At 31.9% G+C, this 23,133-nt stretch overlaps 1 protein-coding gene across 1 annotated transcript in view; it reads left to right on the top strand.

Moving 5' to 3' along the window:
* Positions 1-1,701: 1,701 nt before the first annotated feature.
* LOC107841649 (protein SRG1-like) overlaps positions 1,702-23,133 on the top strand; it is a 63,983-nt gene continuing 42,551 nt past the window's right edge. Inside the window, exons 1-2 of the mRNA XM_047396209.1 lie at positions 1,702-1,899; positions 2,418-2,492. Coding sequence (XP_047252165.1) covers positions 1,702-1,899; positions 2,418-2,492 — 273 coding nt within the window. The remainder of the gene's footprint in view (positions 1,900-2,417; positions 2,493-23,133) is intronic.

The following is a 23,133-nucleotide window of genomic DNA, read 5'->3' as shown; positions in this document are numbered from 1 at the left end:
AAGCCAGAGTTATGTTCACCATGGGTTTTGGGGATTGACAGATACAAGGTAATGCTTGGGATTCTTGAAGTAAGTAGAAACAGCATATTATCCCTGACGACGATACTGTCTGACTTATCTCTCGACCTCACCAGACAATTTATTATCTAATTCTCTCGAACTTAGATAACTTATATACTTCCAATAGGATTTTATCTCAGGTAGATCAATCCAGTTATGGCATTGATCATTAAATAGAAGGTTGGTAGCTTCCGAGTCCCTATTGATAATTCACGTCCTCTAGTCTATTTATCCGTTAAAAGCAAATAGAACCTAAGGCATAATCTAATGTTTGCAACCAATAGATTTCAGTCAAAACTACAAAATTTCAAGACTTCCTACTACTCTTTGAATCCGTTAAATGCCTAGTAACCTATCAGACCCTAATCCATGGATCCCATAACTCCGACTAATGGAATTAGCCGCTCATGATTTGATGAACGAAATAACAAGTTGAATTCATCATAATAAGAATAAACTTACGAATGGATAAAAAACAACAAGTAGTTTCTTGAATTTACTCACGAGATAGAAACCCAAAAATAGTTGATAAGTGCTTTTGTAAAGAAACAAGAAAAATATTTGATGGTAAAGATGAAGCAATGTTACCTGCTTCTCTTCAAAAGTTCTTTGATCATTAATGATCGATCCCTAAAAAACCCTAAAACAAGTCTTTAAATAGTCAACCCTAAATAAGGAAATAAAATTAAAGTTTTAGTTTTCTCTTCGGATTGGACGACGACGATCTTGACGGCGTGTCAGATGTCTGACGACTTGTGCGAGATGTCGTCAAAGGTTCCAGTGAATTGTTATCTTCTGACTCTTCAGACGGCAAACCTGACGGCTTGTCAAAATTCTTGACGGCGCATGGCAACTGCCGTCACAACTTCACTTGAAATCAGTATTCTCTGCTTCTGGTTGATGGCGATTTTGATGTCATGTCATATATTTGATGGCCCGTCCTAAACATCGTCACATTTCATCTCAGTTTCTCAGGTTCTGTCTAAGTTTGAAGGCAACTTTGACAGCCTGTCCCATGTATGACGGCGCTTCAGAATTGACGTCATCTATACTTTAGCTTAGTTACACCAGATTTCAGCTGATTTATTCTTCTTTCCTTTGGTTTCCTCCTCGATCACTTGTATCTGCATTAACACATTAAAAGCAATCAAAAACAATAAAAGTTGCTTAAGATCTTGCAATTATTCAGAGTTAAAAGCTTCAAATGTGTTAGCTTTTGCTTACACATCAATCACCTAGCCATTCCAGTGGCGGTTGGCGATGGCAATGCGATGCCTAGCCATCGCCTAGGCTCTACTTTGCGACGCCTACTTACTTTTGATGTCCTAAAACATCCCCAACACCTCCCACAATGTCAACACATGATCTACCATCACTACGGGGTCCTAAAGGTCAACTTTTATGCATTAAAAGAGTGTTACGACTACGTGGTGCTTCATACATTATTTATGTAGAGTAATTAAAAAGCTTATTTAATGATACCCAAAGGTGGAATACTATGTGGATGGAATTAATAGCTTTGCTTTTCCCGATCATTCTTTCTACCAAAATTGTTGCTGAAGTTCTATACCTGGTTCAACTTAGAGTCTCAATTCTCAAACAGTTGAATCATCCAACTAATCATTTCTCGTTGTACCTCAAATGGAGAGCTATGAATTTGATGCTTATCACACGACCTCCAATGGAATTCTTGATGCTTCTACTAGTTCAACTCCTGCTGATATGCCAACAGAGGGGCGTTCTACCGAAAGCATAGATGGTAGTGGAGAGTTAACAACAAAAGTGGTCAACCAAAATATGCAAACCATTGTTTCGGTTAGGTCTCCTCACTTTACTAAGGTATCAACTGAACTCATTGTTTGTAGTTTGGTTGTTCATGTTGTTTATATATGCCTGATTTACAAAAGCTTAACTGATATTTCTTACGGAAATGTTCCCAGCAGGTTGTGCACGTCCATTGTATCTGAATATGAGTTTTGTTCACCTTTTCAATAACCGAAGTTCCACATTATGCCAAAGGAAAGTACAAAAAAATATTTAATTGAAAATAAATAAATCGTAGATAATGTTAGCGTTGTAACCTGACTTAGCTCAACAACTTTGAGTGCCAATGCCGATTCTTTATGCCGACTTATGTCTATATGAATAGGAATTGGAATGATGTGACTTTCCAGTTCAGGTTCATTTCACGTACACATATTTAGCAGCATATAGAATGATAAATTTATTGCCAGTTAGTTTCACAGGCTGCTAATTCATATGGAATCAATATTGGATTATCATCTCCACTTTTCATGCAATTTTTTAGTCGGTATGGTGTTCAATAATTTTGCTCCTAAGTGAGTTCAGCATTTCAGGAAAATGAAGGTGAATTGGGTGAAGATGGAATTGATAGGCAGGATCTTACTGCTGCAAATATTGGCTTTAATCAGGTAATGCTTCAGTAATAGATATGTTAACGTTTGATGCAACATACTTTTTTCTTACCATTTGATACAACATACTTGGCTCTTTTATGAATGGATGATATCCACATAGTGTTTTATATCTTAGGCCTTATTCGAACACCACGAGCATGTTCGTGGTGGTACGTTGCACCTAATTTCAGAATTAACCCCCACCCCCCACCCCCCACACACAAAAGTATGTAAGCTTACTTAAGTTTGATTCCAACCTTCTTTTTTCTTTTTCAGTTCTTAGGATAAGTATCACGGCAGGGATAAAATTGCAAAAATAGATTGTAGCCATTTTTACAATGTCGGTTGCATTGAAGAGTGGATCAAGCTCAAGAACAGTTGCGCCATTTGAAAGAGGAGAGTACATTTTAGCTATGAGGCCTCGAGAGTCCATGCATTCCTTGGGCAGATGGCTGCAACTAAGCAGTTTGGTTTTGGCGGGGTAAGCTGACATGGAAGCATAGTTCTGGTGTTTTGATAGAGCTCAAGAGAGTTAAGTGAAACTTGATAAACAAAGAATAGTTCTCATTTTGAGAAAAACAATGGTCTTTTATTTTTTCTGTTTTCCTTAATTTGGTGCATTTTCTTTCTTCTCAGTGATGATAAGATTTAGCCGTACCTCGAAGTTAAACATAATCTACAGCTCATGTTTCATATTTGGAGTGGCTGATATCCGATAGATTTGGTTTATGTGGATATTTTCTGAGGCTGGTGCTTCACTTAGTTCTTGAAATAAGTACTGATCTATTTTTTCCAGTTTTGCTAGGCTATGTGCATTGGATTGTTTGCCTATAGTAATAAGCACAAATGTGTATGTATTGACTGCATAACAGGTACACACATGCATGCAAAATTTTCCACAACTGTTGAATACTTCTTTAGATGGTACTCCATTTAGGATGTGATATAATTGTTGAATTGTAGTTTTAATACTCCATTTGGTTGGTCTCACTTTCCCTTTTTAGTCCATTTAAAAAGAATATCTTTTTCCTTTTTTGACAATTCTTTTTCTAACTTTTCAAATTGCATATTTTTTACCACATAAAAAATATCATTTTCAGGGCTTGAATTCAAGACCTCTAATTGATGATAGAGAAGTACTTACCTAATCACAACCTTTGATGGTAACAACTTTAGAAGTCAAATTGCACTTTAGCATTGTTGAATCCCCTTCACAAGTGATAATTATTGCGTTTTAACATTGGTTGTATTTTCTTATTAAAATTCCAGACTCTTGTCACTATATGCAAAGTGTTGGTAACAAGTACTTGCCCCATATGCTATTTGTTCTTTAGAGCATAGCATGCACAATGCAGGTAAAAATTCACAAGAACAATGAGATCTAGAGGGGCATATGATCCCACATGGGTGTAGCAAGATTATTAGAAAATGTAATTCCTTCGTTCACATAAAAGTTGGAAAAGATATATACCTTCATTCAGTTTTACTTATCCACAACGAACTTTTCATACCCCTTAAAAATAATAATGTAGTGCATATTTTTTTAAAAAAAATCATGAGACCCATATTAATTGGTGTATAGTCTATAATGAACTTGCGAACACGTTAATGAATTAAATCAATAGGAATTTATTTTAAAATACCATGTTGAGGTGCCTACAAGTGCACTCTTAAAGTTGGAGTGCTTACTTATACTTTGAGGAAAAGTTTAAGTGTTTGTTCATGTATTAATATGCATTTGCTTTTAGCATACAATTAGATGGAAAAATCTGTAATTGCACATTTACTATCTCGTCGGTGATATCTTGAAGATACATTATTTATGTTTTCCTCCTAAAAAAAAAAAAGAAATGTTTTAATCTCTTGTTTTAAATTTGTTGCTATTCATTAGTCTAAATTATTGTAATCTGTGTGTTATTTAGTATTTTCTACTTACTTCCTTTTTCCATATGTCCTTTACCTTGATTGCAAAAAATATGCCTCGTTCTCTCCACTTTTTCTCCCTTTTCTTTGCTTCACTAATTCTTAAAGTCCCTTTTCTCTCCGTTTCCTATCTTCTCTCTCTTTTCTTCACCTTCAACCTTCGCCTCTTCATTTGTTGGAACCGAGTATAATGTGAGGTATTTGTTTCTAAACTTTTGTGAGGTAAAAAGGTATTGATCTTTTAGTTCAGATTGATCAAGTATTGAACTTTTGTGATCTTATAGTTTAGATTGATAAAAAAATAAAGTATTGATCTTTTTTGAGAAAAAAATTACTTGTTTCTATTGTCATTTTATTTGGTTTGAATCTGTTCTTACCCTTTTCATTCCCTTATTTTTAATTTCAATATAATCACTTAAAATTAGTCTAACCATGACGAACATTCTGAATCGTGAAGGTCAAGGAATTTGAGGAAGATCTTAAATGGATTAGAATAGCTTCCAAGGATTCAAATAGCCAATCCAAGAAATTTGGACCAAGGCAAAGTTGATTGTTAGTTGATCTTTTAGTTCAGATTAATTAGATACCATTGATGTTTCTTTCCTTTTTGAAGGACACTAGCTTATAACTAAAACAAAAATTCATTCGCTAGATACTGCTCTAGGGCCCGAGTGTTTGAATTGCTTCTCAGTATATCAAAATTTCCTATTACTTTTAGATATTAATGAACTGTGTTAGAAGTTGCAAATTTGTATTTCCTGGTAGTTGTCTTTGTAATGACCCTTTCGGTCATTTTTCATATTTTGACTTATCTTCACCGTTTGAGCTTCTCCATAGCTTTCTCAAGTCATTTATGACTTGCTGGAACGATGGTGCAGTTACCGAGTAGGTCATTTGATTTTTAGAGCCAATTTCCTATTTTGAAGTTTTCGCTGGTTTCAAATGGCCTTTGGGTAAAAACTTCAGTTAATGATCTCGAATACAAATTTCGAAAGCTCCAGCAGATCCGAAATATTGATTTTAGGCTAGTTAGACCTTTGATTTGAATCACAATGTACCCGAGCACATTTGATTTGAATCTCAATGTACCCGAGCACATTTCGACCAATTGGTCGGAAAGTCCCAAAATCGGGAATATGGGTGTGGGACCAACATTTGGTTGAAACAACCTCAAATTGAAAATCTGACTTCGCCAGCAAATCTGGAACGTTGATATAGGGTGGTAACATATTTGGTGTAATTTTATGGCTTTTAAATCTCATTTCGACCCTTGATTTAAAAAATTATAATTTTAGTTTTCGGAGGTCAACTCTGTAAAAATTGCATTTTTTCGAAAATCTGATATTTCCATTGAGTTCAAAGCATCGAATTTAACGTGGTTACATAGTTCGTTTGTGCAACATCCCAACTTAGGATAAGGAGTCCCACATCGGCAAAAAATAGGAGGGGTGTTGGGTATATAAGTAAGCATGTCTTATTCCCTAGTGACGCGTTTTAAAGTCGTGCAGGCTTGGGCCCAAAGCAGACAATATCACTAGTGGGTTAGGGAGTTACAGGGATCTCTCGAGCCTTGATAGTTCAGGATATCCATCACAGCCAGGGCCCCGACTCTAGTCATGATAAGAATGGTATCAGAACCGCTCCTGTGTCAGCCTTGTCGATGTGGGGCAGAGTTTAAACTAAGTGTAGGAAAATCACGGTTAGGCAGGGAAAACCTCAGTCTTGAGTCTAGGCAAATCTCATTCGGTTGGGCAAACCTCAGCGAGGACGCTGAGTCCATAAGGGGGTTGTATGTAACACCCCAACTTGGGATAAGGAGTCTCACATTGGAAAAACACAGGAGGGATGTTGGGTATATAAGTAAGCAAACCTTACTCCCTAGTGACGCATTTTAAAGTCGTGCGACCCTGGGCCCAGAGCAAACAATATCACTAGTGGATTGGGAAATTACAGGGATACAAGGCTTGGGATGCCCGTCACGGCCAGGGCCCTGGCTCGAGTTGTGACAATGTAGTTCCTCCAATATCATCTATAAAGATAATATTTTTTTTGTAACTAAATTGCTAAATATAAATAATATTGTTACATGCCAACTTATTTCTCACTACCCTTGGAAAGTACTTTTATATTTCACATGATTTTAGAAACATATACATTTATGTGTACTCATTGAAGCACATGGTGCACAGAACTCTAGAAACTAGTACTCTGTTTGAACAAGCTTCTGAGAAGCCAAAAGTGTTTATGCCAGAGGAAACTCATACGATTAAAAAAAAAGGAATTACATATTGTGGAACTTATGATAGAATGTGGATTCAATAGATGCACTGTTACTACATAAAGAGTGCCCAAGTGTAGGAAGTATACACTAGGTAGGACTCTTGGTTGGTAAGCCTAAGATGACATTGGAGAAGGCTGGGTACTCTCTTTACAAAACTTCACTATCAGGGCTATTTATCAGTAGCTATGGGGCGACTACCAGAAGTTACCTTGCAGAAGAATATGGGATATCCTAAATGGGTCCATTAATCATTTATATTTTGAATGTGACTTCTTGGCTAAAATCTGGATATTTCTTTTAGGTATAAGCAAGAGTCCTACGAAAGGAATAAGCTGTTGGAGTCCTACATCGGTGGGTTAAAGGGTCCTTAGTCTCCTTATATGGTTCTAGGCAATCCTCTCCTCATAAGCTAACTTCTGAGGTTGAGTTAGGCCTAAGATTCATTTCTTTATCATGGTATCAAAGTCAGGCCGACCCAGTTCATTGTTTCCAATGTTGGCCCCCCCGCCTTATATTGTCCACGCTACAGATGTCCAGCCCTGGGCGTGCGAGGGGGTGTTGGAGTCCCACATCGGTGGGTTAAAGGGTCATTTAAGAGTATTACATATTTTTTTTCATTTATTATTCCTGTTATGTAATATTGGTTTAAATTAGTTGTTGAACTTGTTTCATAACTTGTTCTTTTTTATGAACTTGATGATTTTGGTTTTTCATAAGCTATTTCTCTTGTTGTGCTTATTCTATCATTTATTATTTCTAAATTTTCTTCTATATCTATGTCTCTATAACTATAATCATTATTATCAATTGTTTTTACAAATTGTTCGAAAGAACTTACTATTTGTATTTTGTTAATTTTATTTTTTTCCGTTATTTTATGTTTTGTTGTTAATACATATAGATTTTTACATCTTGCTGTAAATATTTTACTTCCTGGGTTAGTTCTATTCCTGATATTTTTCAATATAATACTAATGATTTATCTATATTTTTATCTGTTATTGTTACTGAATAATTTGCACTTATTATAAATTTAATTTTTTTTTATATTAAATTTCCTTTTTATGGCAGTTATTATACTTTTTTCTATAGGTTTTGTAATTCTATCATCTGGTAGATATAATTCTATTGGTGTATCTATTCCTTCTCTAAAACATGCTTTTATTAATATCTCTGTATCTCCTAGGTGTACGTATTTTATTGGGTCTCTAATTTTTATATCGTTTATTTCTTTATTAACTATCCTTTTTGTTACTAGTGGTATACTAGCTTTACCTTTTGCATATCTGCAGTCTATTACATGTTCTTTTTGGCTTACTACGTAGTATTCTTCTTTTCTTTTACTAAATATGTTTTTTATTATTGGTATTTTAAATATTTTTTCTACACTTAAATCTAATTTTTTTCCTTTTATTTCATCAAATATGTGACTATCAAATATTATTTTTTGATCTGTTCCTTCTTCACTTAAATATTCTTCCTTTGTTATTATTTTTATATCTTCTTCAGTCATTTAACTCACCTAATTCACTATCTATTTCATTAGCTGTTTCATTCTCTGAAATTTCATATATACTATCTTAACTTTCTAATTCGTAATCTATATAATCTATCTGCATATATTATGTATTTTCTATTTTTATTTCTGATATTTATTTATTTTTTGAGTTTTTAGGTAATTTACAATCTCTAGCTAAATGTCCTAATTTTTCGCAATTATAACAAGTATATTTTTTTATAGATTTCTTTTTCCTATATGGTCTTTTATGTTTATAATTTTTTACATAATATCTTTTTCTTGGTTTCTTAGATTTATATTTTGATATTTTGTATTTCTTATATTTCTTATGTGTTTTTCTTTTCTTATAATATCTTTTTTCGCATCCAAATTGAGGTGTTATTTTATTTTTGCAACATTCTAAATTTCTCATTAATATTTTTTTCCATTTTTATTTCTTCTCTATATTTTTCACATAAGTTTTTATACCATTGTTGTAAAAATTTTATTCTTGCTCATAAAGTATCTACTATTTTTGCGTCATCCCAACTTTTTATTATTTTTGAACTAAATGGTTCAGGTAATTTATTAAAATATAATTTTCTTATTTCTTTACTTTCTTCTGTATTATATGTTCCTTTATAATAATATTCTTTAAATACGCAAATATACTCATCTATGTAACATATATTACATATTGCTAATTTTAACATTAAATTTCTATTTGTATCTTTCTCTTCATTTTGTTCTTCTGTTGTTGTCATGCTGCTAAATTCGTCTTTTATAGTTATTTCATATTTTTTTAATAATTCTATAGGTGTTAATTTAGTTGTAGTTGATGATGTTTCTTCTATAGTTTGTCAGTTCTTAATACTCTTTTACTAATTTCAGTTAGATTTGAAAATCATAATTTCACTGTTCCTATTAGTCTTCTTTCTATATATTCTGGTGCATCTGTTACGTTTATATTATTATCTAATAATTGTTTTGTCATATATCTTATCCATAATTGTATTGTTTTTTCTGTATCCATTACACAATCTAAGTTTAAAAAGTTATAATTTTTATTAACTATTTGTTTTGGTGTTCATTTGTCATATTCATCTTTTAGATTATATCTTTTAAATTTATTCTTATAATATATAGGTTTTCTTATTTCTGATGTTCTAGGTATTATATTTTCATCTTCTTTTTTATCAAGAGTATTTATTTATATGTTTCTATTTTCTAAGTTTTCTTCATTAATTAATTCTTGTTTTTCATTGATTTCTAAATTTTTTATATTTGTTAAGATTTCTGTATATGTTTCACTATCTTCCGAATCATAATTATCTGTTTCTTCAACATCTATTGTATTTATTTATAATTCCCTGATTTCTATTTCTTTATTGTTTATTTCTAATTTTTCTTTAAATTGATTTATCTCATTTAATAATTTTTGTTCTTTATCTTTTTCTTCTTTTTCTTTCTGTCTTTTTTCATACAAATCTTTTAGCATTTGTAGTTCTTTTTCTAATTCAGCAATCCTACTATTTTTAGTTTCTTCTATTTTTCGTATTTCTTCTGTAGTTTGTTGTTTTATTTTTTCTATTTCCCTTTTTCTATCTATTTCTTCATTTTCTTTTTCTATTCTTACCATAGCTGTCAATTTATCTTTTAATTTTAATTCTTCTTTTTCTAACATTAAATATAATATTCACCTATTTTCTTATACCTTCTTCCTAGATTAGAAAATACTATTTCTATTTTTAATCCTTCATGGTTTTCATGTATTTTTTCATCTATCATAAATTCTTCTTTGTTCACTTTTTATTTATTTGTTTATAGATCATGTTGGTATGTATATTCTAGACTGTCTATTGTCGATTCTAAATTTGATATTTCTTCTTTTTGTGCATTTATTGAGTTTTTACTAACTCCAAAAATTATATTATATTGCAGTCTTTCTATCCTTATTTTTAATCCTTTACGTTTTTTAGATATTATTTGCTTTAATTCTTTATATTTTGGTAATTTCTGTACTTTATTCATCTAAATAATATTTGGGGAATGTCTAAATTTAGTTTTATCAAATAAATCAGTCATAATTAATAAATTAATCAAATAAATTCTCCAAATATATACTACTTCCTTAACTTTAAACAACATAGGCTCTGATACCAATTGTAGGGGGTGCGGATAACTTGTGTGGTAAAATAGATCTATTATAAGTAGAATGGATCTATTTTTATTTGTGTGTGGGTATTTTTTAACTTCTCTAAATATTTTTATTTTGAGTTTATTTATGGTAGTTTTATCGATATTCATATCTTGGGGGGTGATTATATGGTAATTGGTTAAATGCTTTACTATAGTATTCTTTATTTTTTTTCCTTAGTTTTTGTAATTCTTCTATATTATTTTGAAGGTATTCTAAATATTCTATATCTTTTGTTTCAAAATATCTAATTAGATTATCTTTCATAAGTTTTTCTAATAATATTATTTCTTCCATATTTTGTCTCCAATATTTTAAATATTCATAGTCTATCATTTTATCCTGTAGTAATTGCAGAGTTACAAATTTCTGTATAATAATTTATCCTAATTGTACTGTAATGAATTTCTAATTCTAGATTTTCAATGCTATTTATTATCTTGTGTTGTTCTTCTTGTAGCGAGTTTTTTAAATTATATAAACTATCACATGTACTTTTTCCTAAATTTTCTAGGTTTTCTTCTATCCATATTAATTTTTCTTTTAGATTTTTTATTATTTTTCTAATTCAGTTTCTATAATTAATTTCTTTATTTAGATTATCTTGATTTTCTCTAGTTTTTCTAATATATTCTAACATTTCTTAATCTGAATAACACCCATCTGGGTAATTATCCAGGTATAACTGTTCTATCCAATTTATAGTTTCAATTTCATAGTCTAATACTTTTTCTAATATTATTTTCTTAATATCTATAATTTCTGTATCTTTAAGTATATATAAGATTAAGATTTTAAGATTATCTATCATTTAAAATTGGTTAAATACTTTATTATAATATTTTTTTAGTTGTTTATTTTAATCTCATTAATTCTTCTATATTTTACTAAGAAATTGTATATATTTTATATCTATTTTCAAAAATTCTAAATATACATAATTTATCATAGTTAGTGTGTGGGTTTGGTATGTAAGTATTTATAAGAGTAGTTTGGTATGTGTGGTATATAATTACTTCTAGTCATAAAATATTTATCAAATATTTTTTCCAATATGATTTTTCTTATATCTACTATTTCTATATCCTTAAGTACATATAAAACGAGTATTTTAAATTTATCTACTATTTCATCAGATAAATAATTATCCATTTTTCATAAAATTGTTATTTTCAAATATTCTCTTCAATCATGCACATAACAAAATATGATCACTTTAGATTGCTATATACTAGATTATTCTTAAATAACATATTCTTCGGTCACTATTAGCATGGTAATCTGGATACTTTTCCCTTAAACATCGCCTCTACTCTGGTTACTCCCCTATCACTGCTTTCTTGCCTCACCGGTTTCACCTTTAGGATGGCATAGTTCTTAGGAATTTTTCTCCTTTTCCACTTTGCTAATAAACTTCTTAACATGCTATTTTTCGAATAATTCTACTATAAAGCAACTAACATGAACTTATTTTATCATATCATAATTGTTAGGAATTTATGAATTTAGCTATTCATAATTGTAAATGAATATACCTCTGGTAGTTTTAATAATTCTAAGCTTTGTTCCTCCATAGATTTTTCCATTGAAATATACCTGTTTTTTAAATAATCAAATTATTTGTTGTAGACAAGAGAGAGTTTTTTGCTTCAATCATATGAAGGCTTGCCTTCCTCTGAGCAAATGCTCTTCTATTTATATTTTTAAGAAAACCCGTAAGCGTTTTACATTTTTACATCTGTCCTAATCTATTACCTACCTACTTTACAAAAATCTTTACACATATCTATAAAAGTAGAAAAACTTTACAAAGGTCCTAAATTATTTCTACAAAAGGACAATACTTAGTAATGGCATTTCGCCAAAAAGTCAAAAAGTAACTAATAATTTACGGAAATGAATTAAGAAAGATATCTAATTTTTCATATGTCATTTTCTAGCATTAACTTGTCTTCTTTATGTCACTTCCTAGCATTAACTTGTCTTTTTTTTATTATTGCTCCGTCTTCTTTTTATTGCTCTGTATCTCCATTATTGCTTCACATCTTGCATCTTCCAGCTGTTGATTTCTTCTTCTATTCCAGTTGAACTTCTGGGACAATATTATCTTCTCCATTACATTTGAACGTTGATGGTCTGGATATTTATGTCCAATTAACTTGCAATATTTCGTTAATAATTCTTCCGAAATAAATTTTCCTCTAATGAATCTGTCGATAGGTTTTTTCTCTGAATTGAGTAACGTCAAGATCCATTGCCTAACATCTTCCATATCTACTTCTCGTAGTTCTTTTGAATTTGAGTATACTATTACATTACCTCTTGAATAATAACTCCATATGAGATTTCTGTTGCGATAAGTGGTTGCTAACTCTTGAAGAATTGTGGATAGTCTGATAATTCTCTTATTTGCATAAAAATTTGGTATCTCAATTCTAGGTATTTTTGGTTGTGGAATAATATCTTCTGCTATAATCATATCTCGGGTCATTCCTATTTTTATAACTTGTATAGGTGATTTAACTTCATCATACAATATCTCTGCTGGTGCCATGTAAAATTTTATAAAAAATAGGTTACCTTTAGTTATTCTTTTAAAAATGTTAAATGAATCATATATTTCTGGTATATTGGATATTTCATTTCCGTCTTGGGTATATATGGTACTAAGTAGTCCATATTCATAACAAGTTTTAACTAGACTTGGTTTAGTTTTGGGTAAAGCAATTAGCTTATTATATCCAGTTAGCTTCTGGGTTATGTAATTCGTATGTGGTTCTTGGATGTTTATAGCTCTGGGTTGGGTATTTAAGAAGATTTGTATTTTATAAATATTTTCTATGTATGTTCGGGCTGTATAGTTGTAGGTCTTTTTGTCTTGGTTTAAACTATCTCGGTATTTGATAATTTGTGGGGGTATGAACATAGGATCTTTTGGTGTATTTGGAATAAATGATTTATCAAATAGCCTGTTTAGGTTCATATTTGTGTTTTTCCTAGCTCCTTTGCTTGTACCTGCAGAAGTAGATTGATAAACGTTATGGGTTTTATGGAGTGTCCCAATATCTCCTTCTAGCTCTAGAATTTTAATGTTTTCCGATCGACATAGCTCTGCACACTGCTGAGTTAGCTGATTTGTAGCTATAGACTTCAGTTTAACTTCATTAGTCTTTAACTTTTCTATTTCATTACCCATACTGTCCACTTTCATTGAAAGCATAGTTAGGGTGTTGAATATCTTTTCTAGAGTATCCTCTTCTATTATATTAGTCTGTGTAGCTTTGTCTTGATATGTAATATGAAATAATATTTCTGTTAGTACTAATTACTTCAATTGTAAATGTGAAATTTAATATATTCAAGACTAGTCTCCGAATCTCTTTTGTTGTAACTGAATTTTGTATTTTCTTTGTTAGCCACCAACAGATCTTTGTATTATCTGTTCGTACAATAAACTTGTTATATACAATATATGACTCAAATGCTAATAAACATTTATATAATGAGCATAATTTTTTTCTATTTATTTTCCATTTTATTTATGTTTCATTAAACGTACCTGAGTAGTATCTACAATGGTTTTCTAATTTTTCTTCTTATCTATATTTAAGTACTCCTCCATAACTACATTCACTAGCATCTGCTTCTACTATATATATATTTTCTATTTTCGTCTGGAAATTGTAATTTTGGTAATTCTTTACAAAGTATTTTTATTTTCTGAACTTGTTTTTTTATCTTCTTCGTTATAATTATATTCTACATCTTTTTTTAATTTTTTCTGTAAGGGCTTTAGATTTTCTGCTAATTTTGGTATATATTCTCTTACTTGGTTTACTAATCCTAAAAATGATTGTAATTTTTTTTTTGTATCTAATTCTTCTTTTGAATTTATTATTTTTTGTACTATATGGTGTTGCATTTTTACTCTACTTTTATCTATTTGTATTCCTAAAAATTCTATTTGATTTTTCATAATTTCAACTTTCTTCTCACTTAAACTTATTCCCGAATTTTCTATTATATCTGTAGATTGTTCTAATAACTTTAAATGTTCTTCTTTTGTTTTTGTATATAATAGTATATCATCTATGTATACTATACGATTAGGTAATTGTTTAAAATAACTATCCATAAAATGTTGATATCTACTTGGTGCATTTTTATATATAAATGGTAGTACATTCCATTCATAAAATCCTTGTGGTACTGTAAATGCGGTTAATTCCTTAGATTCTTCTTCTAACTTTAAATGGTAAAATCCTTATTTACAATCAAATTTACTAAAGTAGTTATATCCTTGTATTTGTCTTATTTTTAATATCTTATTTGGTATTGAGTAATTATACGCCATAGTTTTTGCATTTAAATTTCTATAATCAATAACCATTCTACTTTTTCCTCTTTTTTGTTCACTATGTTTATTTACTATAAATGTTGGGCTATTATGTTTACTATTACTTTTTTGTATGTATTGTTTTTCCAATAATTTTTCTATGTGCATTTTAAATTCTTTTAAATCGTCAAAATTATATGTTAATGGTTTCTGGATTATTATGCTATTTTTATCTATTAATTCAATTTTTATAGTAGTTTTATGTTTTTCCCATCCTTTTAATGGATCTTCACTATATAATTGTTCTAATTTTTTCTTAATTATTTCTATCTTACTTATTGAAAATATAGTTATTTCTTTTTTATTTATTGAAAATAAGACCAATTCTATTGTATCTTCAGTATTTTTTATATTTTCTAATTTTTGTGTAATTTTTTCACTTCCTTCTATTCAATCAGTTTTCTTTCTTATTTTATTAGTAACTCTTTTTGCTCATACTTTCTGTTTACATAGTGTTGTAAACCACCAATTCGTTCTAGTTATTATATGTGGGTATAATTTATCTAAAAACAGCATTCTTAAAAGTATATCTTTTGATGTTAGCTCATAATTATAGATTTCTTCTATTGTTAATATTTTATCCCATACTTGTGTTTTTACATTCTTAGTTTATAAGTAATTAAGCTTCCTTCGTTATTAAATCCTTTAACTATTATTGGTGTCTTTAATTTATCCTATTTACTTTTTGGTAAACAATTATATCTACATAAATTAGCTTCTGCTCCTGTATCTATCATAGGCGTATAATATCTACTGTAATACCCTTCTACTACTATCTTCATTAATATATATATTTTCATATCACGTTAAAACTTTCTTAAGAATAATTTCTCTCTATTATATGTTATAGATAATTGTGTATGCTCTATATTATATGGTTTTACTTGTTCTAGCTATTTTATTCCTAATATTATGTCTGCTTTTTGCATTTCTTCCTTTATTTCAAATTCTATTTTTATTTTTCTAACTCCTATTGTTATTTTTTTTGCTATATTTTTAGTGTTTATTAAGCTTCTTGATAAATCTGAGCATATATTATTATCAGATTTTATTTCGTCATCTTTTATTAGATATCTTGCTATATTATTTTATCATAAGCATCAACGATATCTAATGAATCTGAAGTAAAATATCAACTAACAATCAACTTTGCCTTAGTCCAAAATTTCTTGGGTTGATTATATGAATTCTTTTAATCTATTCTACTCTATTTAAGATCTTCCTCAAACCCCTTGAACTTTAACTACTCAGAACGTTCATCATGGTTACTGGTTAGACTACTTTTAAGTGATTATATTGAAATTTAGAAGGAAAAAAAGGGAACAGAAGGGGTAAGAATAGATTCTAACCAAGTTAAATGATAATAGAAACAAATACTTTTTTTTCTGTCACAAAAGATCAATACATTTTTTTTTATCAATCTGAACTAAAAGATCAATTCCTTTTTTTTTTTTTTTTATCGTTCTGAACTAAAATATCACAAAGATCAATCCTTGATAAAACAGAAGTAAAATATCAATACTTTTTTTCCTCACAAAAGTTTAGAAACAAACTACTCACTTATACTCGGTTCCAACAAATGACCAAAGTTGAAGGGGAAGAAAAGGGAGAGAAGATCGGAGACAGAGAGAAAAAGGGACTTTAAGTATTGATAAAAGCAAAGAAATGGGGAAAACATCGAAGAGAACGAGGCAAATATTTGATTGTATTCAAGGTAACTGACAGTGACAGAGGGGAAAAGGGAGTGACTAGGAAATACTAAATAATACACAAATTACAGTAATTAAAACGCATGAATAGTAACAAACTCAATACTAGCTATTACATCAATTCTTTTACTTTTTTTTTAGGAGGAAAACGTAAATAATTTATCTTCAAGATAATAAATGAGCAATAATAGATTTTTCCATTCCAATCTATATCTATATATATTATTATTACTATTATTATTATATTATTAAAAGTAGAGGACAAAGCATCTACATTATACTATGTGGAATCCCAATAATATTCCACTTGGCATTTAAGGATAAAGTTAAAAAAAATTACATAATGATTAGAAATAAATAGATAACCAAAACAAAAATCCAAAAGAAAAATTAGTACTTCAAATCAGTTTTAAAGCATAGCAGTTCTATTATATTATTAAAGTTAGTTCTCAATTTAAACAATCATTTTCCCAAGCAGTGATAAGACTATTTTATATTAATAGTCAATTTAACGGCAAAATATTTTTGCCACAAATTTCTAAAAATCCTTTTCATGTAGCATAATTTTGCGTTGAGTAAGTGGAAAGGGAGGCAAATAATTAGCAACGGCTAGTGCAAACAGTACCATAAACTACTTCGCGACATAGTGATTTGATTTCTTTTCAGATTCCTTTTATTTTTTTAATTCTGTGGAAATGTGACAGTTCTCCATTCTTGATCTTCTTTCGAAGTTGCTGGGTCCTCAATTAGATCTTTTGTAGGTGGAGTTCGTATTGAAATGTGAAGACCAGAAGCAACCGTTGTATGACCCAATCGGCCACAAGTTTTGCATAGAAACCCTTCCCCCTCATACACTGTCGATTGTTTATGATTTCCAATTAACATTGAGGTTCTAACCGGTGTTTCTAATGGGATTTCACACAAATGCATGCATATCTCCCTCTTAATGTGGAAGAAGTGCATGAATCGATTTTTAGCAATTGGTCTATCTTTCCCCTTATATTTTCCAAAATTACCCATCGTACAACTCTGTGGGTAGCTAGGAAAGGTGTAGACATATGACAGTAGATTTTATCAGGGTCTCACTCAAAACAAAATTAGATTACTAACGTCTCACTGACAGGAATAACCAAGCTATGAACCAAGGTCCACCTTACAAAGCTCATTTTTTTACTTTCCTCATTCTTGAACTTAAATGTGTAGAAATGGAATCCCAGGTCTATCAAGTTCAAATTCTCTTGTAATTGCCATAGATCTGAGAGTTTTGTTCAGAGAAATTGGTGATTGAATGACATGACCCGAATTAGGGCCTAGTCGTGTCGGGTGCATCAAGTTCAACCATGACCGGAGATCACCCCTAATACCCAACCATAACGCCCTACACCATATGTTGGAGGAATTTCGAATATATATATATATATATATATAACATAACAAAATGGAACAATCATAAATCAAATACAGTCAAACAGTTTCAGCCCCAATACCAATACCAATGCCAAGGCCGACACCGCCCAAGCCAACCCAAAGTGGTGTCACAAAGCCTCTATCCGAAATTAAAACAATATCTGGTTGGGACATGCCCTCGACCATAACTAAAAACCAAAGTATAGAAATAACAAAAGTACGTAGAGAGGTCCATGACATGAAATGGAGCCTTCCAGAGTATGGTATCTCACCACTTCAATCAGACCAAAGCATCCCCGAATCTGAGTCACTGAGCAGGAGGAGTAGAATTGTCAATTCCTTCATCGTATGGGGATACAACAAATGAAGATGGGTCAGCGGGTGAACTCTAGCATGTACTCGGCAGTAAGGATAAAATAAAGCCAACATTTAAAATCAAGTAAATAACCATATGCAATCACATACATACATATACATATATATAATCCATGACAGGAAAGGAAACTTGGTTTAGCATGCATTTAAAACCTTTAACATGGGTTTGTGTAGCTTTGCCGTCATAATGTACCCACGGGATATATGGTTCCAGTATTACCCCTAAACAGGCCCTAGTACATGTAGCCATACGAACCAGAGATATCACAGGGGCCGGGGATTCTCGTGTACCCTTCCCCCCATGATACATATATACAAGTATAAACTTAAGGGATTCTTGTGTACCCCACAGGTATAAGGTCACAATGACCAACAATCATGTCGGCAAATATGAGTTTCCAGTGTCCGTCCATAGAACTCACACTTTCACGGTAAGGTATCACAACCTACCATTATTTCCTGATTAAAACTATTAGCACATAATCAATAACCAATTCCAGAAGTTATTAACCAAGGCTTTATGAAGTGGTATCATCATACCGATTATAGCTTGCAAGCAATGCCATAAGCCAACACTTAGGGGATTCCCATGTACCTCACAAAATTTCTAATTTATCAAAACCATGGCCACCAAGGCCTTACCAAATCATTTAAACCAATTTAGGTTCTATAACCATATTATGCAATGCAATAGTTTCAATAAAAGTTAGACTATGTGACAAAACCATACTTATAGGCATTTTAACAAACATTTTGAGGGCATATAGTTTCCAAAACTGAAACAAAGAACCAATTTACTATTCCTATGAAACATGAAACCACATGTTCAATTCCACAATTTCAACATGAAAATCATTATTAAAACATAGGAAAACAATATTCATCCATTAACAAGAAAAAACCCAAACATATAATTCAAAACCCAATAATACCCATAGTTAAATCATGAAAACAATACATTAAAATATGAGTTTAGTTTAACTAATAATGAGAGAGGAGTAACATGCCTTAGATACCAAACAGTACGGAGAAAAACCACTCGTATAAGCCTCAAATTCATTGTATTGAAGAAACCTTAACCTTTCTTGAACCAACAACCTTGAGAGAGATTGGAGAGTGTTTAAAGTATTTTTGATTGAGAATATTAGGGTAAATGAAGTTCCAATAGTGTTTTAAGTCGTGGGGACAAAAAAGGTTAAAAGGGAAAATGTCCAGAATACCCCCAACTCAAACTGTAAAAATCACCGCGGGAGGTACGACTCCCCCCTTAACTCGTACACACAACACACAAATGATACCCATCACTCGTACCCTAGATAAAATGTTGGGCATCACACACTGTCCACCATACGACTCCCTTTGCCTAAGTTGTACCTACACCTTATGACTATCCTCAAATCGTATCCAAGACAGAATCAAAGGGGTTGAAAACTAGACAACATATGAATTCGACTATACCCCTCGTACCATCTCCATACAACTTGTATGGAGTCTAGTCGTACCTAGAACAGTACATCATCAAGAACATATTGCTCTACATACGACCAAGAACCCCTAAACCATACCCATATCATATGATTAGTAAGCCTATGTCATATGATGTCCAGAGAGTTCAAAAATCAGAAAATCTCTAAAGATAAAAACCTAAGGAGTTTCAATTCTCCCCCACTTGGATCATTTATCCTCGAATGATGAAACAAGGCAGTAAAATCATAATTTACAACTCGAAACCTTGACTCTGACCTTTAACTCTCGAAACCTTGACTCTGACCTTTAACTAAGTTAGAAAACAAAGATGCAAGGAAGTCAATCTTTCATTTAATAAAGTTTGAAAACAAAAGTATGATAAGGAAAATATACCTCCGAAATGAATTTCTAAAGCAGAAAATAGGAATGAATACTTGGATTTCATGTCCTCTTCTACTTCCCAAGTAGCCTCTTCAATCTTGTGGTTCCTCCATAGAACCTTTACCGAGGCCACATCCTTGGTCTGCAACCGACGAACTTGCCGATCTAAGATCTCAATCGGGACCTCCTCATAAGATAAAGAATTAGAAATACTAATATCCTTGATAGGCATCATATGAAATGGATCATCCATACACTTCCTCAACATAGAAACATGGAACACTTGATGAATGAAGCTCAAACTAGAAGGCAACTCCAACTCATATGCAACATTACCAACCCTTCTCAAAATCGAGTACAGACCAACATATTGTGTACTGAGCTTTTCTTTCTTACCAAACTGCATCACTCCCTTTATGGCAGATATATTTAAGAACACCCTATCCCCAACCTCTAACTCTAACTCTCTTTGCCTTACATCTGTATAGGACTTTGGAGACTTTGGGCAGCCTTAAGTTTATCCCAAATCAATTTCACCTTCTCTATGGCTTAGTGAGTCAAATCCAGACCAAACATCTCCACCTCACCAACTTTAAACCACCCAATAGGATACCTACATCTCCTATCGTACAAGGCCTCAAATGGAGCCATCCCAATGCTGCAATGGTAGCTATTGTTATAATCAAACTAACAAGAGGTATCTCAACCTAAATACCGCTATAATCAATTACACAAGCACGAAGCATGTCCTCCAACGTTAAAATAGTCTTTTTTTCTGCCCATCCGACTGCGGGTGGAAAGCAGTGCTTAGACTAACCTTAGTCCCCAACCCTTTCTGAAACTATAGCCAAAAGTGAAATGTAAACTACGTACCATGATCTAAAATAATAGAAACTGTAACCCCATGCAACTTTATAATATCATAAAGATACAACCTTGCATAATCCTCAGTCGGGAAGTTGGTCCTCACTGGAAAAAAATGAGTAGACTTTGTCATCCTATCCATGATTAACCAAATCGAATCAAATTGACTCCAAGACTGAGGAAGGCTGATAACAAAATCCATGTTGCTCACTTCCCACTTCCATTTAGGTAGCTCAATTTCTTAGTATAATCCTTCGGGCCTCATGTGCTCTAATTTCACTTGTTGGCACACCATGCACTTGGCCACACAATTAGCCACATCCCTCTTCATATTGTTCCACCAATATATTTCCTTGAGGTAATAATACATTTTTGTCAAATAGGGATTAAAAACATAGCACGACTCATGTGCCTCAGCAAATATCCTCTCTCATAAATAATCAACACCGGGAACACATAACCTCCTTTGGTACTGCAAGGTACCATCACCACTAATCTCGAAGGCTATCACCTTCTGCCTACCAATGTCACCCTTGATCCTTATCAACACAGGATCTAACACTTGTTTCTTCTTGATTTCAGCACATAAAGATGACTGCTATACTTTTTAAATGAAAACACCACCATCCTTAGAGTCCAAGAGGCAAACTCCAAGGCTAGTCAAGCAGTGAATGCCCTTCCCAAAAATCCCACTTCTCCTTATCCACAGGAGGTAGAAACCCCATGGATAACATGATAAGAGCATCAACAACTATGTTAACTTTACCTGGATGGTAGTGAAAATTCATATCATAATCCTTGAGAAGCTCAAGACATCTCCTCTTCTTGAGGTTAAGCTCTTTCTGAGTAAACACATACTACAGGATTTTATGATCAAAAATGATATCCACATGAACTCTATTTATATAGTGATGCCATATTTTCAATGCAAACACCATAGCTAATAATTCCAAATCATGAGTTGGATAATTTCTCTCATGCACTTTTAACTGTCTAGAGGCATAACTTATCACCTTTCCATGCTGCATCTGAACATAACTAAGTCCCACATAGGATGCATCACAGTAGACTACAAACCCACCAGTGCCTTCGGGCAAAGCCAATATCAAAGCCGATGTTAGCTTATCCTTTAGCTTCTCAAAAATACTCTCACAAGCATCCAACCATAAGAACTTTACCTTCTTCTAAGTCGACTTACTCAATGGGGCAGCTATAGAAAAAAACACTCTACAAACCTTCTGTAATAACTAGATAATCCCAAGAAGCTCTAAGTATTATCTAGAGTTGTAGGTCGAGGCCACTTCTTAACCAGTACAACTTTCTGCGAATCCACCATGATCCCTTCATTAGAAATGATATGACCCAAAAAATTGACAACATTCAACCAGAATTCATATTTCAAAAATTTGGAATACAATTATTGCTCTTTAGAGTTTGTAATACAACACAGAGGTGATTTGTATAGTCCACCTAACTCTTAGAGTACACTAAAATATCGTCTATGAAAACAATGATGAACAAGTCCAGAAACTGATGAAAGACTCTATTCATCAAATCCATGAATGTTACAGGGGCATTGGTCAACCTAAAAGACATAACCAGAAACTTATAATACCCATACCAAGTATGAAAGGCAGTCTTAGGTATATCCTCCTCCCTAATATTTAAATGGTTATACTCGTATCAAAGATCTATCTTAGAGAAAAATTAGCACCCTACAACTGATCAAACAAATCATCTATCCTTGGAAGGTGATATTTGTTCTTTACCGCTACGTTATTCAATTGACGGTAATCAATATACATCCAAAGGGAACCATCCTTCTTACACACGAATAACATTGGTACACCCCATAGCGACCCACTAGGATGGATGAAACTCTAATCTAAGAGATTCTTTAATTACTTCTTAAGCTCCTTCAGCTTAGATGGAGCCATTTTATACGAAGGAATAAAAATCGAATGAGTGTCCAAAACAAGATCAATCCCATACTCAATCTCCCTATTAGGAGGAACACCAGGAAGATCATCATGGAAGACCTCAGAAAATTCATATATCAAGGGACATAATACAAAGAAAGGCCCTCTAAATTAAAATCTTTAACCTAGGCTAGATGATAGAGACACCTCTTAGAGATCAACCTTCAATCTCTAAGATA

The sequence above is a fragment of the Capsicum annuum genome, chromosome 9 (assembly GCF_002878395.1).
Source record: "Capsicum annuum cultivar UCD-10X-F1 chromosome 9, UCD10Xv1.1, whole genome shotgun sequence".
Classification (NCBI taxonomy): domain Eukaryota; kingdom Viridiplantae; phylum Streptophyta; class Magnoliopsida; order Solanales; family Solanaceae; genus Capsicum; species Capsicum annuum.
The sequence above is the reverse complement of the archived record's forward strand: the minus strand, read 5'-3'. Positions and strand labels throughout refer to the sequence as shown.